The 22265-nt window shown below is 43.7% G+C and overlaps 1 protein-coding gene across 3 annotated transcripts in view; it reads left to right on the top strand.

Moving 5' to 3' along the window:
• Positions 1-16002: 16002 nt before the first annotated feature.
• The window catches only part of GABRR1 (gamma-aminobutyric acid type A receptor subunit rho1), a 29638-nt gene continuing 23375 nt past the window's right edge, over positions 16003-22265 (top strand). For all 3 annotated transcript variants that reach the window (XM_045807098.2, XM_045807095.2, XM_045807094.2), the window contains exon 1: positions 16003-16187. In XM_045807098.2, the coding sequence (XP_045663054.1) occupies positions 16066-16187 (122 nt within the window). In that variant the 5' untranslated portion in view covers positions 16003-16065. The remainder of the gene's footprint in view (positions 16188-22265) is intronic.

Genomic DNA, 22265 nt, shown 5'->3' with positions numbered 1-22265 from the left:
TAAAATACAATAAAATTACTCATTAATACCAATTGGTACCTTCAAATTGACCCAAAAGTAAAGTTCAGTTTTTAAGCAAAATAATCACAGTTGTCTGAAATATTACATGTTCCTAACGCTGAGGTTTCAGAGTGTGAGCTGTGGAAATTCTAAAGTTGGGTGAAACTTAACTCAGCGACTCCTGAAACTGAATATTCAACTCTAGAAGAACCAGCTGAGAAAACCACCTGTGCTGCTTTCTTTAGCATTTTCTACAGAATAATTAGAAGCAGGAGTTGTGGCCTCCAAAACCACATCACCGAGGATTGGCTGGCTGTATCTCCAGCATTGACTAAAACAGGAAATGACCAGTGTACCTAAATGGAGCTAAAAAGAACAAGAAGTTCCTATAACGTTGTAGCCGCTTGGGAAAAGCGACCCAACCAAATTACCCATCTGGACCTGTTTTCTGTTCGTGAATGAGGTAGATTACCCTGGAGAGCACCAACGCCTCCTCCAGCTGGGGTAGTTATGATTCTGGGAGATGCCACCGATGGTCAGGGACGGCGTCCTCCACAGACCTGTCATTTATGTTTGCATTGGAGCTGTCCTGGATGTTCTCGTGATTTCAGAAGCTCCTAAAGCGGGGCACCTGGGTGGCTCAGTCGGTTAAGCGTCTGCCTTTGGCTAAGGTCAGCATCTCGGGGTTCTGGGACGGAGCCCCGCATTGGGCTCCTGCTCAGTGGGGAGCCTGCTTCTCCCTCTGCGCCCTACCCCTCTTGTGCTGTCTCTAATAAATAAATAAAATCTTTAAAAAAAAAAAAGGGATGCCTGGGTGGTTCAGTTGGTTAAGCTTCTGCCTTTGGCTTGGGTCATGATCTCAGGGTCCTGGGGCATCTGGCTCTCTGCTCAGTGGGGAGCCTGCATCTCCCTCTGCCTGTTGCTCCCCCTGCTTGTGCGTGCTCTCTCTTTGTCAAATAAATAAATGAAGTCTTAAAAAAAAAAAGCTCCTAAAGAAAGCCTAACCCTGACAGAGGGCAGAAAGTGGACACAAATCTACAGAAAGAATTCATTTCACTGACTTTTAAGGATCCCCAGTGTTTTCTCTTTCCTTAAAGCAAAGAACCAAGTCATCTGAAAAAGCGGAGACAAATGAAACATGGCGAGAGTAGCTATTTTGTTTTTATTTTTCCACAGACTCAAAGAGAGTGGAATTTATAGTAGCTTATTTTAAGGAATTATATGCAACCAAAATTAATCTGTGAGTCAAGACAGTCACATGCTAAAATAAGTCAAATAGTCATAGATTAAATTGCACAACTGTTATGTCCTTTTCCGCTGCTGAGTTCAGCTTAACCCTGTTGTTTATTTTATGGTAAGATTAAATCGCATTCTTTCTTTTCTTCAAGAGTTGAACAGCTTCAAATATGGCTTCTCCTTCAAAGAATTCATTCTTACCATGGCCAAAAAGCCTTCTTTCATTCAAATGAGTCATTTCCCCTAGTTAGCAGGAATAATCTGGAACTAATTAACTAGAAGATCTAAGGTGTGTTCAAAATGCCTGGGGCAACGTGTTAGATAAGAAGACTGTGTGACAAATAAAATCATTTTGCACACCAGCCATTTCAGGAAGGGGGTGGAGTTAGAGTCGATGGAAAAGCACAGCCTCTGGGATCAAAAGCCCAGGTTTTCCTGCCTACCAACCACTTGTGCTGCGGAAAATAACTTAATGTCTTGGAGCCTCAGCTTCCTCATCCATGAAGTAGACGTAGTAATCTGCTGTGCCTACTTCCAGGGCTGGTTTGGGGCCAAATGGAACCACGGATGTAAAAATGTTTTGTAAAGGCCACAGGACCGTTCAATTGCAGACTGGAGTTCAGCGCTGGGTTGCTACCGAGGGGACCCCACATCAACACCTCTCTTTCATCCTAGCACACCCTGTGAAGGGCTCCAACAGGTCATTGTGGCTTTAGGCATAGCTCGACCTCCCAGTGTTTCCTTTTTCTCCACGATGACTCCCTGGGGCTGTGAGGAGCGCATCAAACCCCATCAACAAGAAACTAGGAGACTTTTGTGAAGTTACACTTGAACCTAGAGGCCCGCGTGTTTCAGTTCAAGACAGGTTTGGAAATGATCAAGAGTTGCTTTAACAATTTGATCATGATTCCAGCAGAGGGAGACAGGGCTGCACTGACTCCCCACAAGGCCAGCATGTAATTCACAGGTTTACATCGCAAACTGCCCGTTTTCCTTTCTTCTTTTCCTTTCTAATCAGATGACTGCAGTCATAATGTTAAATATCTCTGGGTGGAGGAAATATATAGCTAAAGGCCCTTTTGAGCGCCTGGGGGGCTCAGTCGGTTAAGTGTCTGCCTTCGGCTCAGGTCATGATCCCGGAGTCCAGATATCAAGCCCTACATCAGGCTCCCTGCTCAGTGGGGAGTCTGCTTCTCCCTCTGCCCCTGACCCTGCTCTGTGCTCTCTGTCACTTTCTCTCTCAAATAAATAAATAACATCTTTACAGGCCCTTATGATTCAGCAGCACTTCCCAAACACTTCCAAAATGGGTTTGCATTTTATTGATCAGAGGAGCCACTAGGGCATTTGGAAACAGCCGCAAGGGCAGGTGGTGCCTTCAGTCTCCCGAGGCCTCGCACCTGCGGTGGGCACCACTGGAGGCTGAGACAGCTGCCACCTGTTTTCTTCCTTCCTGAATCACAGCCCCAGTTTTGCTCAGACATCTGCCCCTTCCCAGTCCAGAGGGCGATGCTGATTCATCTGTCAGATCCCATTTTCCCCTGATGAAGGTAACTGGTCTAGGGGCGGACTTATGACCTTCGTGGCTTGCGCAGTCGAACGGAAGGGAAGGGCTTATCTTCTGCACTCTGGGAAGAGGTTGTCTCTTTTTCTCTCCCACTAGATAGGAATGAGGAGACCTGTTCCTGCTGGCTGCCATATTCAATCATGGAAGAGGAAATAGAAGACACATAAAAGAATGAGGGAAGGAAAAAACCTGAGTTATTGTTGTGGTTGTTCTTTAAGAACCTGAGTTTTTGATGACATCACTAAATCAAATAACATTGTAGCCTGGATTTCTTGTTATTGTGAGATAATGCATTTCTTTTTAAGCCTGCTTGAGTCAAGCCTCTATTTTTTGCAGATACAGCACCCCTATAGATTGATGGATTCCCTTTGCTTTCCTCAAGGGCACCCAGTGGTCTTCAGTCCATTGGGTGGGCCGAAATAGTGATTGAGAGCCACTACTCTTTTTTTTTTAGTTTAAAAAAGTATTTTTTAGAATTCCAGTATAGTTAATATACAGTGTTATGTTAGTTTCAGGTGCACAATATAGTGACTCAACACTTCCATGTATTACTGAGCACTCATCATGATAAGGGCACTTTTTAATCCTCTTCCCTCATTTCACCCATCCCCCTGCCCATCTCCCCTCTGATAACCAACCGTCAGTTTGTTCTCTACAGCTAAGAGCCACTATTTGGACTACTTTTCACAGGGCTTGAACTCACAACCCTGAGATCAAGAGTCAGACACTTAACTGACCGAGCCCCCCAGGGGCCCCTTGACTACTTTTTATTTTAAGCTATCTATTGGTTTTCCATGGGCCACTTGTTGAGGAGGTTGTTGCAAATTATTTCTGTGATATTATTCTTTCCATTGACACAGCACTTTACAGATTCTTATTATTTATTGCTGGTCCTAGATGGCTCTATAGCTTAGAGGGATTATTCCAAATGAGAGATTGCGGTGCAACTAGTTAAAAAATATCCAAAGTCACCCAAGATGTCCATCACTGTGCTGAAAATACTCCGTCTGTCGTAAGTCTTCTTCTGACTACTAGTTCTCACCTGACAGAGGGAAAAATTCGTCATCTAAAATAGCAAACCATGGTAGTTAGAAAAAAATGGAAACTTCAGTGCTGCGTTCCTTCATTCTCTTTTTTAAGGGTGGGGGATTACATATGCGTTTTTCTTACTGACTCTTTGTCGCCAGTTTATGTTCATAACCTCTAATCAATTTAAACTAACAATTCACATTTTAAAAACCCACTTGTGGCTCCTACTGGAAAGAACTTGCCAAAGCAGGGAGTAGGGGTTGCCTCACTGGAAGGAGACCAAATGCCCAACGTCCCAAGGATTTTAGCCAAGTGTTTGAAGGATTGTTCAGAGAATCACCAGATAATTTGTTTAAGCATTCACAAAATATTTATTATTTTACCATAATTATGAGAAATAAAGAATCAAAAAGGAATGGAATTTTTCAACCAACAGTGTACAAAGTCTTGTGCTGGGTGCTAGTGTGATAAGAAGGTGAGTAAGATACAGTTGATGACATTTTATATCGTCCTTAGAGAAAGAAGCTTAGCACAGTGTATGTGAGGCAAGTAGCCAACCATCTTGGGCAGCAGACCGTGAAATGCTGAAGTTTGCAGTCCAGAGAGAGTGCGGTTAGTACACAGAGAAAGAGCGCTCACGGTGAGCTTTATGGTCACAAGAGGTTATGTTTTTTAAAAACATGGGCTACACAGGATGGTTTGGATTTGAACAAACTTTCAAGGTGAGAAAATTGGGGCAATTACGGTATCGTGTTTAAAAAATTAAATCAGTGCTAATCAAAACTAATTTTCATTTCAGACTTTGTTACCTTTTCCTAAAACGTATCAATGCATGAACATCTGAAATTGTTTCCTATTATTTGGAAGGCTTCAAAATTAAACCTAGCAAAAACTGTCAATATATTTATGTACTTTCTTCCTTAGGAAATAAAAGCATTGGGCATTGAATAGGTTCATTATTGATTCACTAAATATTTGTCGAGCACCTACTGTGAGCCAGCAAAGATTCTAAGTGATGAGCAAAAGAGACTGAAATCTTGTTCGGAGTAGTTAGAAAGGGAAAGAATAGAGACAAAATCTAATTAAGTACGATGGTTGGGGGGCTTCTCTGAAAAGGCAATGTTCAGTTGAGATTTAAAGAATGAGAAGAGCCAGTCAGACCTGCCAAGTGCGCAGCCGAGCTCCAGGCAGGCCCTGAGTCTGAGTTTGAGGTGCCCATGTGTATCAGCCGGGGTTCTCCAGAAACAAGACCCGTAGGACGCAGGTCTATGTTTCTGTGTATCTATGCATTTATCTAATATCTATCTACCTCCTACTTTATTTATTTCAAGGAATTGGCTTATGTGATTGTTGGAGCAGGCAAGCCCAAAATGTATAGGGTAGGTTGGTAAGCTGGAGCTCTCAGGCAGGAGATGACGCTGTAGTCTTAAGGCAGAATTTCTTCTGGGAAACCTCAGGTTTACTCTTAAGTCCTTTCAATTGATTGGATGAGGCCCACCCATATTATCAAAGGTAATCTCCTTTACATAAAGTCAGCTGATGGCAGATGTGAACCACGTCTGCCGAATGCCTTCCCAGCAAGACCTAGATTAATGTGTGATTAAATGTCACTGGGTAGCATGGCCTTGCCAAGATGAGACATAAAACTGACCCTCATAGCGGGAAACCGTCCCATCTAACATGATGTCTGGAGCATGATGAGACGAGGGAAGGTAACCAGATAAACCTGGGAATCTGGGCAGGAGTCTCAAGGCCAGGACACAGAGTTGAGTTTTTATTCAAAGTGCATCGGGAAACCATAGAAGTGTATCAGCAGAGGTGGAGTGTTCATTCACCTTATAACCCCAAACCCCTATTTTATTCTATTTTTTTATACCCACTGATAGTGGGATCCAAATTTAAAAAGTGAATCACTCTGGCTGCTCTCTGGAGAATAACACAGGGGGTGTGGCAGTCAGAGTCCAGTCAAGAGGCAGAAACTACACCAGCGATTTGGATAAGGAACATTTATTATCTTTTTTTAAAAGATTCTATTCATTTATTGGGGAGAGAGAGCACATGAGCGGTGGGGGGCGGGGATGGGCAGCGGGGTGAGGAGGAGCAGAGGGAGAAGCCGACTTCCTGCTGAGCAGGGAGCCCGATGCAGGACTGGATCCCAGAACCCTGGGATCATGACCTGAGCCAAAGGCAGACCCTAAACTGCCTGAGCCATCAGGCGCCCCTGAATAAGGAACATTTCATATGAGGAGCTGTTAACTAGATATAAGTTGCTTAACTGTTAAAAGGGGTAGAAGATTCCAGTGTGTACACAGGTAGCAACTACAGAGAGCAGTCCCTGGGCCGAGGAAAAGGTAAAAAAGGAATTAGAGGACCAAGTAAGGAATTGAGAAACTCAGAAGAGGTCCTGCAAGCTTGCAGATTCAGACTCATCTGATGAGGTGTGGCTGCTGCAGGAACAACCTGCTCACCGCTGGGGAGCAGAGACTTGCTGGGGGGCTGCTCCCTGGAACCGCGAGAACATCAGCTGCTCTGGAGAACATGGCGGGGACCAGCTGCACACTCTTCCCTTTGCTGCCACTTTATTTATTTATTTATTTATTTATTTATTTATTTATTTATTTAATTTATTTAAAGATTTTATTTATTTATTTGACAGAGAGAGAGACAGCCAGCGAGAGAGGGAACACAAGCAGGGGGAGTGGGAGAGGAAGAAGCAGGCTCCCAGTGGAGGAGCCTGATGTGGGGCTCGATCCCAGAACCCTGGGTTCACACCCTGAGCCGAAGGCAGACGCTTAATGACTGCGCCACCCAGGCGCCCCCCCTTTGCTGCCACTTTAAAAAATGAAAACTGGAAGAAAAGTTCTCTTCTCTCTCCTCTAGCCTTTCAGACTTCTTTGGCAGAGCCTGGCAAGGAGAAGTGTGGTTTGCAGAGTCGGGCTCTAGTATCACAAAGCAGGCCAATGAAAGGTGAGACTGAGGCTGGGAGGCAACAAATTGATAATTGGTGCGGGGGCAAGAGTGGACTGGTGGGACTGGACTAGGGTGGGGCAGTGTGGGTGGGTGAGTGGAATCACTGAAGTCACCTATTTGATGTAGATGTGCAAAACGTTAGCTTGCCACTTTAATTATTCATAAGAAAAAGTACTGAAAATAAGAAAATTCTACAGTATGATTCAGGTTCTTGACATTTCAGAAATAACTCCAAGCATGAAGTACAAGTGGCAGTATTTATTAATTCATTTATCTACGTAGTGAAAGGAATCAAGAACACATAATAAATGGAGAGATTTTCCATGTTCATGGATAGGTACTGTTGAACCTCAATATTGTTAGGATGTCTGTTTTTCCCAACTTGATCTATAGGTCCAATGAAATTCCAACCAAAATCCCAGCAAGCTATTTTGTGGATATCAAGAAAGTGATTCTGAAGTTTATATGGGAAGACAAAAGATCCTGAACAGCCATTAAAATACTGAAGAAGAAACAAAGTTGGAGGACTGATACTACCCAACTTCAAGATCTACTTTACAGCTACAAGAATCATGACGGTGTGATATTTGTGAAAGAGTAGACCATAGATCAAAAGATCAGAGTAGAGACAAGAAGTAGACCATACAAATAGAGTCATCTGATTTCTGGCAAAGGAGCAAAGGCCATTGATGGAGAAAGGATAGTCTTTTCACCAAATGGTGCTGGAACAACTGTATATCCACATGCACACCAGACACACACATACACACATACACACACACACACAGACACACACACACACACAGAGAAGAGAAAAAAGTGAATCTAGACAAAGACATCTACTCATGCAGCAAATATTTATTGATTTCTACCAAGTATCAGGCACCAAGCTTGTGATGATTCCCATGATAAAAAAAATGTGTGGATAAAGTTCAGACTCTGCTATCGGAGGATTATATTCTGATGGTCTGTTGATCCTTGGCACTGTAGCTGTGGCTGGAGCAGTTGTGCAACACTTGGCTGGGTTTATTCAGACCCAAAGACTTAGACAGTGGAAAGCTCAATCCAGCTAACTGAGACTTCTTATTAATATAGATATCCCATCAATCATAAAAATTGTAAAATAGATGGTGGGCAATCTCCAATAGCCTCTTGTCACCACCATATTAAATAATTAAGTAATTTAAGTGGTTTCGGTGTGACAACAACACTAGCTGGTTTATGGATTAATAATTCAACAGGAAAATGACACATGACATTACAGATGGGCTTGAAAAGACCTAGAGATCAGGGAATCGGACTTAACTAAAATAGCAGACGCAGAACAGGGGTGATGGCTGTCGATGCTCACTGTAAATACCACAGACTTCTCGGCATGCCTGTTATTCATGGTCTGACGGACATCTTGTCCCCTCTTTGCTTTGTTTGGGTGCTGACTGATCTGGAGTGGTTAGCTCCAGATGTGAATGGGGCCAAGGGGAAAAAGAGGCCAGCAAAGTGGGTTTATAGGAATAAAAGTTGGGATTCAAGTCACTGCTACCTGACTCCTGGGATGGAGAGAGAAAACTAGAGTTTGGCAGACTGCTAATTGTTCCCCCAAATGCATTGTCCTGTTTTTACACAATGAAGGAGTTTTAGCTAGGCATAAGGTGACTCATCAAGAAACTGCCCATCTCAGACTCCTCACAGTTGGGAAAGGGCCTACTTCTTGCCAGGAGAATGTGAATAGAAGTGATGAGTTCAGCTTTTGTGTCACTTTCTTAAAAGGAAATTGCTTGCCTTTCGTTTTTTCTCTTTGTCTCTCCCCATGACCCGGGCAGCCCAACTTTAGCCATGCATGTAAGGACTGCACCCTAAGAAGGGGCAACAAGATGGAACAAACATTGTACGGAGCAGACTTCCCCATCAACCTGGACCACTCGCCTCTGAACTGTTATGTGAGAAAGAAACAATATTCTGTTTTACTTGTTGGTCTTTGAATGTCTCAATTATACAACAGTTTAAATTGTAGCTTGGGCAATACAATGAGTAAATAAGTACCTGCATCAGGAACCGAAAAATGACTCTTCTGGTCATTGTTTCATCCAATTCATTTTCTTTGCTCTTTCTCTTATCCCTAATTCCCTACCTGGCAAGTTTCAGTTCAATGCCAGGAGTTCAGAGCCAGAGCAAAACTGGTGTGCAAGTAACTAGAGAATGTTCTAGAGTGAGTAACTTGAAAACAATTGATGAAACCTAGGGCCATTGCCTTGGAGCAGCCAGGAGTGTGGTGTCTGAAGTTGACCATCTTGGTCAGTGAGTGTTGGGCTGGTTCTGAGGGCTGGAAGCAAGGCGACACTCGAAGAGCCTAGAAGAGGCAATGAGAAAGCAAGCTAGCCTCAAATACTACCTGGTCCTTTCACCACTGAAGGAATCCTACCCTGGAGGTCCTGCATTGATGTAGAGAAGGCCATGATGAGTGAGGAATTAAAAAAAAAAGAAGAAGAAGTTAAGAGGGGCGCCTGGGTGGCTCAGTTGCTTGAGCGTCTGACTCTAGATTTCAGCTCAGGTCATAATCTCAGGATCTTGAGATCAAGCCCCACATTGGGATCTTCGCTCAGCAGGGAGTCTGCTTGAGTTTCTCTTTCTCCCTCGCCCCCCCCCCCCGCCGGCATATGCACTATTTCTCAAATATATAAATAAATCTAAAAAAAAAAAAAAAGAAGAAGTTAGAAAAAGAGGAAGCTGGTGTGCTGAGTAAAGGAAAAGGAGGGTTTTGTCAAAAGCACTGGTTTTTAAAACTGGTCTGGAAATACCATACATGAGTAAGCCAGTCCGGGTCCTCAATAAGCTTGGATCATGGCTTCTAACTCCTCCGCCTTCCTGAATCTGGATGCTAGCCCCAACCAGTCTCTCAGGCCACATGTCATCTTCACAAATCCCTCCTCTATCCTTATCTTGCAAAAATGGCCTGGATACTCTCCACAGTAGTCACATGGCGTTAACAGGGGGAAACATTTAGTAAGAGCACTCATAAGTAGGGAAGTGGCAAAGTGCACATGGCTTTCTGAGCCCTCACGTTCCCGCCAAGAAGGGTGCGTGGGCTGGGTAGGGTTGGCCAGGGCCAAATGCAGAAAGGGCTCCGAGACAGGGCTCCTCCCTGTAGGGCTCTGCCATGGAGCTTCCTAGGGGGAGAAGTGGCCTTGTTGGGAAGGCCGGGCATCTAGCATCGGCCTGTCCTGGCATTGAGACCTCTGGAGCTGGCTCTCTGCTAAGTTATTGAGAGAAGGGAAGAAATGCATATTTGAGGCCACCTGGATTTGCTCTCTTTGGTTATGTCCAGGGTTCTCCAAACGAGAGAGAAATGCATTTTTCCAATATTCCAAAATGAGCATCAAAGAGCCCTTTAATGGCGCCCTCAATGCCTTCTTGGCCTGGAGATTGTTGTGTACTCAGCCCCAGGATCTTTCCCCTTTGCCTCTTTGGTTCTTCAGGTTGGCATCCGCTACCAATTGAGTATCTAATCATGCTTGGCTTGCGTTGACTTCTGGAGACATCACATATTCTGCCTTTATTTCTATATGTTGAATTATTTTCAACATCTGTTTATGGACTGCTGTTAAAGGATAATTTGTATAAGAAGATCTAATCACAACTCTCATCTAACTATAAAAATGAACACAGGTCAAAGTTTTATTTAACTCCTTAATTAGTGAGAGGACTAGTAAGATGGTACAACTAGTTCATATGAGGATTTGATTTACAGAGATTTATATTCTGCATTGAACAAGAGAAATAATTTGCATAGCTATGGACAGAAAGATATATTACTATCAGCTTTCTACATGTTGATGTCTACTTGTGCAGAGCTGTAAAATGGCCTGGTCGAAGACAAGTAAAGGCCACATCCCTAGAGGATGAGATAATCCCTGGAGGGCCCACTGAACAAGGCTTGGCATTCTATTGCAAGGACACCCAATAATCTCTTTTGTCCATTTCAATATCTGACAGTTTCTCCTGGCAGATTTCCTTCACCCTGTGATCAAACGTAATTTAAAGATTATTCTCGGTCATCAAAAAAAGCTGGTCTTATTAGGTTTGGCTGATGACTTAGATAGGTGATTCAAGATTGTTGATTGATCAGAGAGGCCTCCTTTCAGCCTGCTTTGAGAAATCTAAAGTCATACAGTATCGAATGGTCCCAAATTAACTTCTGTCTGTAAATCTTCATAAGGAATCTTAGACTGGACTTTGAAAAACACATCTTATTTGCTGTCCCAAGATACTCCACCAGATTTTAGCTGCAGTACATTTATATTTGGGCAAATTCCTCTCTTCTTGAGGTTTTGAAAAAATATCCTAATGGCTTGCCTTTGAAGTGACCTTCCGTACTCCTTATCAGATTGGACCCTATAAACATTCAGGTCAGTTTTCCTGGGAGGACTTTTTAATCATTGACTTCATAAATACAGCCAAACTGTTCTTTAGTCTTTTAAAGATTTTAAAAAAGATTTTATTTTTAAGTAATCTGTACACCCAACATGGGGCTCGAACTCATAACCCCTAAATCAAGAGGTGCATGCTCGGGGCGCCTGGGTGGCTCAGTCATTAGGCGTCTGCCTTCGGCTCAGGGTGTGATCCTGGCGTTCTGGATCAAGCCCCACATCAGGCTCTCTGCTCAGCGGGAAGCCTGCTTCTCCCTGTCCCATTCCCCCTGCTTGTGTTCCCTCTCTCGCTGCCGCTCTCTCTGTCAAATAAATAAATAAAACCTAAAAAAAAAAAAGAGTTGCATGTTCTATCTAGCCAGCTGGGGGTCCCCAAACTTTGTTCTTTCTTTCTTTCTTTTTTTTTTTTTTACTCCTGGGACATTTTTTTTAATTATTTTTTTTTTAATTAACATGTAATGTAGTATTTGTTTAAGGGTACAGGTCTGTGATTCATTAGTCTTACACAACCCCCAGTGTTCACCACAGCACATACCATTCCCAATGCCCATCACCCAGCCACTCCCTTCCCCTCCAGCAACGCTCAGTTTGTTTCCTAAGATTAAGAGTCTCTTATGGTTTGTCTTCCAGTTTCATATTGTTTCATTTTTTCCTCTCTTCTCCTATGATCCTCTGCCTTGTTTCTTAAATTCTGCTTACCAGTGAGATCATATGATATTTGTCTTTCTCTGATTGACTTATTTCGCTTAGCATAATACCCTCTAGTTCCATCCACGTCATTGCAAATGGTAAGATTTCATTTTTTGATGGCTGTGTAATATTCCATTGTATACATATACATCTTTTTTTTTTCTTTAAGATTTTATTTCTTCATGTAAGAGGGAGAGAGACAGAGAGAGTACAAGCAGTGAGGAGAGGTAGAGAGAGAGGGAGAAGCAGACTCCCTGCTGAGCTGGGAGCCCGACATGGGGCTTGGTCCCAGGAGACCATGACCTGAGCTGAAGGCAGATGCTTCACCATCTGAGCCACCCAGGGGCCCTTATACCACATCTTCTTTACACATTTATCTGTTGATGGACATGTGCATTCCTTCCATAGTTTGGCTATTGTGGAATTTACTACTATAAACATGGGGGTGCAGGTGCCCCTTCAGATCATTATATTTGTATCTTTGGGGTAAATACCCAGTAGTGCAATTGCTGGGTCATAGGATAGCTCTATTTTCAACTTTTTGAGGAACCTCCACACTGTTTTCTAGAGTGGCTGCACCAGCTTGCATTCCCACCAACAGTGTAGGAGGGTTCCCCTTTCTCCACATCCTTACCAACATCTGTTGTTTCCTGACTTGTTAATTTTAGCTCTTCTGACTGGTGTGAGGTGGCATCTCATTGTGGTTTTGATGTGTATTTCCCTGATGCTGAGTGATGTTGAGCACCCTTTTTTCATGTGTCTGTTGGCCATTTGGATGTCTTCTTTGCAGAAATGTCTGCTCATGTCTTCTGCCTGTTTCTTGATTGGATTATTTGTTCTTTGGGTGTTAAGCTTGATAAGTTCTTTATAGAGTTTGGATACTAGTCCTTCATCTGGTATGTCATTTGCAAATATCTTCTTCCATTTTGTCGGCTGTCTTTTGGTTTTGTTGACTGTTTCCTTTGCTGTGCAGAAAGTATTTTTATCTTGATTTTTGTCTTTGTTTCCCTTGTCTTTGGAGACGTGTCTAGCAAGAAGTTGCTGTGGCCGAGGTCGAAGAGGTTGCTGCCTGTGTTCTCTTTAAGGATTTTGATGGATTCCTGTCTCACATTTAGGTCTTTCATCCATTTTGAGTCTATTTTTGTGTATGGTGTAAGGAAGTGGTCCAGTTTCATTCTTCTGCATGTGGCTGTCCAATTTTCCCAGCACCATTTATTGAAGGGACTGTCTTTTTTCCATTGGATGTTTTTTCCTGCTTTGTCAAAGATTAGTTGACTACAGAGTTGAGGGTCCATTTCTGGGTTCCCTAGTGTGTTCCATTGATCTATGTGTCTATTTTTATGCCAGTGTCATACTGTCTTGATGATTACAGCTTTGTTTTTTTGTTTTTTGTTTTTTAAAGATTTTATTTATTCATTCGACAGAGAGAGAGACAGCCAGTGAGAGAGGGAACACAAGCAGGGGGAGTGGGAGAGGAAGAAGCAGGCTCCCAGGGGAGGAGCCTGATGCAGGGCTCAATCCCAGAATGCCAGGCTCACGCCCTGAGCCGAAGGCAGATGCTTAACGACTGAGACACCCAGGCGCCCCAATGATTACAGCTTTGTAATAGAGCTTGAAGTCTGGGATTGTGATGCCACCAGGTTTGGCTTTCTTTTTCAACATTCCTCTGGCTATTCAGGGTCTTTTCTGGTTCCACACAAATTTTAGGATTATTTGTTCCAGTTCTGTGAAAAAAGTTGATGGTATTTTGATAGGGATTGCACTGAATGTGTAGATTGCTCTAGATAGCATAGACATTTTAACAATATTTATTCTTTCAATCCATGAGCATGGAACGTTTTTCCATTCTTTGTGTCTTCCTCCATTTCTTTCATGAGTATTCTATAGTTTTCCGAGTACAGATCCTTTGCTTCTTTGGTTAGGTTTATTCCTAGGTATCTTACAGGTTTTGGTGCAATTGTAAATGGGATTGACTCCTTAATTCTCTTTCTTCTGCCTCGTTGTTGGTGTATAGAAATGCAACTGATTTCTCTGCATAGATTTTATATCCTGACACTTCACTGAATTCCTGTATGAGTTCTAGCAATTTTTGGGTGGAGTCTTCTGGGTTTTCCACATAAAGTATCATGTCATCTGCAAGCAAACTTTGTCCTTTAAAATGGCTTGTCACATCTGTCAACTGAGCCTCATTCTCAACTATAATATTCCAGGCAATGCTTTGATTGCATAATGGAGTCTTCCCATTATATCCTGTCAAAAAGGAGGACAGATTCTTACTGAACATATGTAAACAATTATATTGAAAAGCAAAGAGACTAAGCAAGTTTCTCAGTTCTGGGGAGGGTAATTAATTGTGTCAGTGAGAACCATATATCATTTTTAAATGTTTCATTTTAGTTTACAACAGCAGAATTTACAAAATTATTGTGAATTACATATAGCATGAGGAGAAAAAGGAAAGGCTTCCATACACATCCAATAGGTAGGACATTAAAACAAATCAACAGCATTCCAAATAACCTCAATAAAATTTCCTGCATCAATTTGTTCAGTCTCATGTAATTCATTCTCATTCTGATGGCTATCGGGTTAGCAGTTTCATGAAACTGTCTGCTTTTCAACTATAAGGAGTCCTCGAAATCCTGACTAAGTTCCACCGATATGCTCTGAAAGTTATCCAAGCCATGTGAGCAGAGATTTGGAGAGTCAACGGTTTGAAGGACCTTGTGCTATCCTCTTCCAAAAGGTTCTGGGAGTGCCCTTCTTTGTTGAAGACACAAACTCTGACAACACAAATCTTCGAACAAGCATCAAAGAAAAGGAAAAACTATCTATGGTGTTTAAAAAATTCAACTGAGTAAATTTTGAAGATCTTATTGGCTTTATTCCATGATTCACCAATCAGGCGACATCTAATCTAGCAGATAGAAAGGAGACCTGAGGAGCTATATAAAATGAAATATTTGTATAAGCAGAAGGGGTGGGACAAGGAAGTTACACTAGACAAAAAAAAAGTAGACTGATTATTGCAAGGTTACTTTCCTTTAGGGGATGGCAAGTGTCTATCAGGCAGATTAGTGCTAATTAGGTGACTTCTTTTTTTTTTTTAAATATTTTATTTATTTATTTGACAGAGAGACAGCCAGCGAGAGAGGGAACACAAGCAGGGGGAGTAAGAGAGGAAGAAGCAGGCTCTCAGCAGAGGAGCCTGATGTGGGGCTCGATCCCAGACCACTGGGATCACGCCCTGAGCCGAAGGCAGACGCTTAATGACTGAGCCACCCAGGCGCCCCTAATTAGGTGACTTCTGATTGACTGGTTTAAGATTCCATTTCTGGGGGGGGCTGAAACTGAGTCTTGATTTGGTAACATGTAGCTTAGCATAAGTGACTCCATTTTGGGCCCATTCTTTTAACAACAGAAAGCACAGACTTAATGGATATTGCTAATTTATTAGTGGTATTTTTTAAATGTGAAAAGTCTGATAAAGTTCATAATACAAGTAACACAGCTGACAAGGAAATTTGGTTCTTCCTGTGCAAAACAAAACAAAAAATCCTCTTCCCCCCTAGCCCTCCCAACCTCAGCCATATAGACAACCTGCCCAGGTAGGAAGCCCTGAGCTTCTGTGGATTCAACATAGGAGGGAGTGGGGGCAGGGAGCTGTGCAAATCCAGCCCTCAGCTAAAGCAAATAATAATGGCTGGAAGCTTAAAATAGATCCAGGGAGGAGCTCATTAACTTGGCATAGGAAGCAGTTCAGTACCTCTGGCATTTCTCATTTTGGAAATTGCTTTGGTCCATTTTCCTTCTAGTCATTGGACCAGAAAATGCAGACCTTTACTAACATATTCACCACATTGGATGATGAACTAATTTAGTCCAGCCGAAATAATTGTTCGACAGGAACACAGGACTTCAACCTCAGTTCAGAAAATCCCTGACATCTGACGTAGGAGGATTTATAGGTTTAGTGGAAATTGCTTTCTCCTGCTCTCCAGATTACATACTGTGGGGTGATTTTTTTTTTTTTTTGCATGAGTAAACATCCTTGGAATAATGAACAGACCAATAATGTCTTAAGAGAGAAAAAGAACATCCTTTTCCTTTTCGCTGTTTCTTGAGAGAACCATTTGCATTTGGAAACCCATGTTGGCTGTTCAGAATATGAAAGTTGGCATCTTCCTTTTGTGGTGGGGATGGGTTTGGGCCACTGAAAACAGAGTGCACTGGCGAGGAAGAGAAGTACACGAGATGTCTAAGAAAGGCAGGTGAGTGGACTTCTGGGGATGGAGCTTACAGTACCGTTCCGGAGGCATTTCCAGCATATCGTGTTTTATGTGGATACCTTCCCCACCTTTTCCCTTTGTGCTTCTGCTCCCTCTCTTTTAGGAAGTTAGAATTACGTTGTTGTTTTTTAATGATGCTAGGTCAGATACAGTGCTGTCATTGCATATTCCTAAGTCTCTTAGGAATTGTCCTAGGCGAAAGATAGACTGGAAAAAAGAATATAGCACCTTGTTTTTAAAAATTCAGGGCAATTATTTGATGTCTGCATCCTAGGTTGGGACAAATCTGCGAATTCTCAAATAACCAATGGGATCTCTGATTAGTGAGAATGATCTTGTTCTAATTATTTCTGCTAGATTTGTGGGTTCCTTTTAACATATTAAAAAAAAAAAAAAAACAAGGCAGCTTTCTTCAAGCTGTACGCCTAGACGGATCGTTAGATGTCCCTTACTAGTAAATGGGGAGGGTGCAGGGACGGACCTGCCTACAGACCAGCTGCTTGCTCGTTGCCAACGGTACGTGCTGCCCTGGCTGTACCAGCGTCCGAGGCGGCAGCTTAAGCAGAGGCGGATGGCCCCTCTGGCACCTGGACTTACTCGGGCGGCTCTGATGGCAGCACCGGTCATTAACTCATGGCAGTGCACACCTGCACACCGACACACCTGCTTGCCCCACATTCAGCAATGAAATAGCACCGTTGGAGGAAACCTGATCCAGCTCTCTCTCTTTACTGATGAGGAAAGAAAGGCAGTAAGGGCATTCTTGACTCTCAGTTCTTTAACAGCCTTAGGTCCAAATTAAGCTTCAGGTCTCTTTATCTCTGGGTGTAAATACGAACAGAGGTCAGAAATATCAATTAGCGTGAACGGGAATGCCGCTTTCTGCAGATCGGGGCTAGTGACAGGGCTGGGGGTCTGACTCTTCAGTGTCCCCCTCCCGGGCTGTGAGCGCCCTCCACACATGGGCTCCCGGACAGCCAGTGCCGGCTCACCGCACTCGGTCTAGGATGTTTTAACATCACAAAACCAGGAGCCGAAATATCTGGGGATCGTGGGAAGTCCTGGGCACTGGGAGAGATTGCTGTGTACAAGCCCGTGCCCTGGTTCTGTCAGAGTCAGAAGTTGCTTGGGCCAACCGGAAATCTGTGGAGCGGTACAGCCATAGAGATTATCTGAACCAAATGTGCTCATGAGGATTAAAAGCCACCACAGCGACAAACCCTATTGGTTGTCATCAAAAGTTCTCAGCCGCTCTCCTAAACCAGAGTTGGAGTGGTGACCTGCTGGTGAATGCCAATGATAAAGAGAAGTCCCAGAGAATGAAATAGATTTTCTTTAAAAAAAAGTTATTTGGGGGACCTGAGTGGTGCAGTCGGTTAAGCATCTGACTCTCTGTTTTAGCTCAGGTCATGATCTCAGGGCCATGATCTCAGGGTCACGGGCTCAGCCTGAGGGGATCAAGCCCCATGTCGGGCTCCGCACTCAGAGAGGAGTCTGCTTAAAGATTCTCTCTCTCTCCCTCTGCCCCTCCCCCTGGCTCTCTCTCTCTCTTTCTCTCAAATAAATAAATAAATAATCTTTTTAAAAATTGAATTAAAAAATTACTTAAAAGAACATTCATTTTTTATTATGAAAGTCATATGTGATTATTATTTAACATTTTTAAAAATGGGAAAAAGGTTTTAAGAACACACAAAAATCTCCCATAATCCCCAAGCCCAGAAACTGATGGGTGTTAACATTGTTAACATTGTTGTGTATTCTTTCACTCTTTTTTTTCTAAGCACATACTGAGCATTAACTAGTTTGGGAATATTCTATACATATAGTTACACTTGTAACCTTAATTTTTTTAATATGATTTTGTCTGCATGTTTGCTTATTTGCAGACTACATAATTATCATTTGAATGACTGCATTAATGCATAATAATGCATAATTTACCACCATGTAAGCAGTTTCCTCTGTTTTACGGACATTTAGTTGCTTCCTTTGTCACTATAAATATTATACATGAATATCCTTGTACATGAGAATAGTTGTCTACATACAGGATTTTCTTTTTTAAAAGAAGCTCTACGCTCAATGCAGGGCTTGAACTCACAACCCTGAGGTCAAGAGTCACATGCTCTACCGACAGAACCAGCCAGGCCCCCCTCCATATGTGATTCGTTAATTAGGATAGACTCCCGGAAGTGTACTGGGTCAAACGGCACAAGAACTTTAAAGCTCCAGATATATTTGGCCAAACGGCTTTCCAGAATGGTGGACCCAACTTACACATCCACCAGCCAGGTTAAGTTTTATTTTTTTGTAGCCTACATTTTTAAAGGGCTCACTTAATTTCATCCAGATTCTCAACTCATAAACTGCTTATAATTTGTATTCAAGCTTCTTTTCATAGTTTCTACTAATGCAATGGGAAGCAAGGTGAACACATGCACACAACAGAGTGAGGCAAGCGAGGTGCCTATGGGGCAGAATTTAAGGAGGTACTTGCATGGTCCTGAGAGTGGTTGCCTCCTTAGGTGCTCTTCCTTACTTGCCTCACTCTAGTCTCCACCCTGGCAAATAACTCAAGGGCTGTTTCTCAAGATCTCCACAGAAGGCACATCCAGGTGGGATTCTCCTCCCAAATCATGCTTGGTAAATATCAGGATGCCAGCGCATTGGGCAATGCTTCTGGAATGGATCAATAGTTATTGTCTCTTTCTCCTCTCTGGAAGAATGGAGGCATAACCTGTCTACACCACAGGCCCTGGGACAAATGCCAGCTCTTGCTCTGGGAGGGCAAACTGATCTACCAGAAGCCGCAATTACTGTTCTCATACTTGCTTTGGCATGCTAAAGAATTCCAGTTTATTCTGAAGGTAAAGTGGGTCTGAACAGCTTCAGCTGATGTCCAGTTTGGAGCGATCACACTGGTGGCAGTATGGTAGAAGGATGGGAAGGGTGCTGGAGGGGAGACAGAGCCTATGCCTTAGCCCAGGTGAGAGACGGTGAAAGCCTGAAGTAGGATATTAGTGGAAAGAATGGGGCTTGGGGAGGGGCACCTGGGTGGCTCAGTTGGTTAAGCGGCTGCCTTCCGCTCAGGTCATGATCCCAGGGTCCTGGGATCGAGCCCCATGTTGGGCTCCCTGCTCAGAGGAGAGCCTGCTTTTCCTTCTGCCTCTGCCTGCTGCTCTGCCTGCTTGTGCTCTCTCCCTAGCTCTCTGTCAAATAAATAAATAAAATCTTAAAAAAAAGTAATGGGGCTGGAGGAGATGGATCTAAGAGCTTTAAGGAGCTAGAATAGTTAGAATTTAATTGGGTGGAAGACTAGCCGGTATCTGGATTGTGTGACCCGGTAGGGGTGGTGCCAGGGAAAGGAGAGCAGGATGGGGAGCAGACTGGGGGGCGGGGGGGAAGAGGCATTCATTACAAACACGTGGACCTGGATGTGCTTTCACAAGATGCTAAGAGATAGCTGTCCAGTTGGAGGCCTGCAGGTTTGCAGTTCAGGAGGGAAATTGGGCTTGAAGACGTAGATTTAATGGGAGTCCTCATAGGGGTGGTGGATGAGGTGGCCCAAAGGCAGCATGTTGCATGAAAGAATAGGGTTAATGGCAGAACCTCAGGGAAGAGCAACATTAAAGGGGGGGATGGAGGAAGGGGCTTTGGTGAAGGATGTTGGAAAAGAGGGAACAGAGAAATAGGTGTACGACTGGAATGGAGAGGTGTCCAAGATGCCCAGAGAGTCCTTTATTCAACAGTTGTCAAATGCTTGTTAGAGGGCCGGCACCACACCCGGCAATGGGTGCTTCATCAACGACTAAATCAAATACAGGTTTTGCCCTCAAGAGGCTTACAGACTAGAGAGGCATTCCAGCGAAGTGTCAAGGGTTTCCAGAAGGAGGGAGTAACAAGAGGGTCAGATCACACAAACATACAGCCACTAAGAGCCACTGAGGACCTCAGAAAAGAGTGGCAGTGGGTTGAAGAGCAGAAGAAGATGGGGTGGGTATAGGTAACTCATACAAGAAACTCAGCTATGAATGGAAAGGCTGTGACTGGTGAGGGTGAGAGAGAGAGCCGGGCAAGAGCTCTCAGGCCAGCAGAGACATAGCAGGTTCACGTGTTGAAGGGGGAAGGTGGGAGAAAGGCAATGATGATGATGATGCATGAGATACTTGCTGTCAGATCCCTGTCCTGACAAAGCACAAGCTATTGGATTATGGACTGGGTCTCTGGCTGCCCAAGTATCTTGGAATTCGATTTTCTCCTAAGTGAGTAAGTAGTGTTCTGTCTTCACCTTGTCCCTTCATTCTCCAGATGGTTTGCTTGAACTGTTGACTCTTTTCTGTGGGCTGCTGGGTCTTGTCCAGTTATGACCTGCCACTCAGCCCGACGGTTTCCCGAGATCTGTACTCAGGCTACTCCCCATGCTCAAGACACCCTCCCTTTCATCTTTCTCCCGCTCATTTCTTTTGCTGCTCCAATGTTTACCAGAGACGTTACCTTCTCTGAGGAGCCTTCGCTGGCCCTCCTCCACCCCCGCCTCTCAGTCTCAACTGGGCAATTTACTTCTGAGCTTCCACAGCCCAATCCATCCCATCTCGAGAACTAATCTCCCAGCATTAACACGCACTCCTTGTCTGCCTCAGTTTCTAGACTACAAGCTCCTTCAGGGCTGTATTAGTCTGCTTGGGCTGTCATAACAAATTACCACAGCCTGGGTGGCTTAAATAACAGGCAGTGATTCTCTCACAGGTCTGGAGGCTAGAAGTCCATGATCAAGGCGCCGGCAAATTTGGTTTCTGGTGAAGGCTCTCTTCCTGGTTTGTAGACAGCTCCCTTCTTGCTGTGTCCTCAAATGGCCATTCCTCTGTGCTTGCCAACAGGGGTGAAGGGGGCATCTCTGGTGTCTCTTCCTCTTCTTGTAAGGACACCAGACCCATTGGATCAGAGCCCCATTCTTATGATCTCATTTAACCTAAAAACCTCCCTAAAGGGGCGCCTGGGTGGCTTAGTCGTTTAGCATCTGCCTTCAGCTCAGGGCGTGATCCCAGGGTTCTGGGATCGAGCCCCACATCAGGCTCCTCCGCTATGAGCCTGCTTCTTCCTCTCCCACTCCCCCTGCTTGTGTTCCCTCTCTCGTTGGCTGTCTCTCTCTCTGTCAAATAAATAAATAAAATCTTTTTTAAAAAAAGTGCATTAAAAAAAAACCCAAAAAACCTCCCTAAAGCCCGATCGCCAAAAACAGTCACACTGGAAGTTAAGACTCTAACATATGAACTTGCGGGAAGCACAGTCCAGTCTGTAACAAGGGCTCAACTTGTACCTTTATCCTGTCACCCCAAGTTCAAATACAATATCTGATACATGGCAGATACTCAAGAAATATGAAGCATAAATAAATGAGTGAGTCCTAACTTTACTATTCTAGTGCTTCATTCATCCAGCAAATACGGACTCACTACGTGATGTTCCAGGCATCGTGCCCAGGGCTTGGGAGGCAACGGTGGTCCCTTGAGATGCTGACAGCTTAGTAGGGGTGACAGACATTAATCAAATAATTTTTACAGAACGTCAGAATTTCAAGGACCTTAGAAATCCCTTCATTTAAAGATGAGAAGAGAGGGGCGCCTGGGTGGCTCAGTCGTTAAGCATCTGCCTTTGGCTCAGGTCATGATCCCAGGGTCCTGGGATTGAGCCCCACATCGGGCTCCCTACTCTGCTGGGAGCCTGCCTTCTTCCTCTCCCACTCCCCCTGCTTGTGTTCTCTCACTGGCTGTCTCTCTCTCTCTGTCAAATAAATAAATAAAATCTTTTTAAAAAATACACAAATAAAGATGAAAAGAGAAGGGCCCAGAAATATATAATACTTATGCCAAGATCATGCAACCTCCCCTCAGAATTCCACAACTCTCATTTCTTCACATCCAGGGCCCTCCCTTCACCATCATAAAGTGAAAACAGGACATTATATTGACAGAGGTAAGGTTCAGGTTGAACCACATGAAAATGTTTTTCTAGGTCAAAACCAGTTGAATGTCAGCCATTTTGTGTGGTTCAAACATT

Source organism: Ursus americanus, chromosome 11, assembly GCF_024610735.1.
Source record: "Ursus americanus isolate L20-20 chromosome 11, mUrsAme1.1.p, whole genome shotgun sequence".
Classification (NCBI taxonomy): domain Eukaryota; kingdom Metazoa; phylum Chordata; class Mammalia; order Carnivora; family Ursidae; genus Ursus; species Ursus americanus.
Note: the sequence above shows the minus strand (reverse complement) of the source record. Positions and strands in the feature narration are given on the sequence as shown.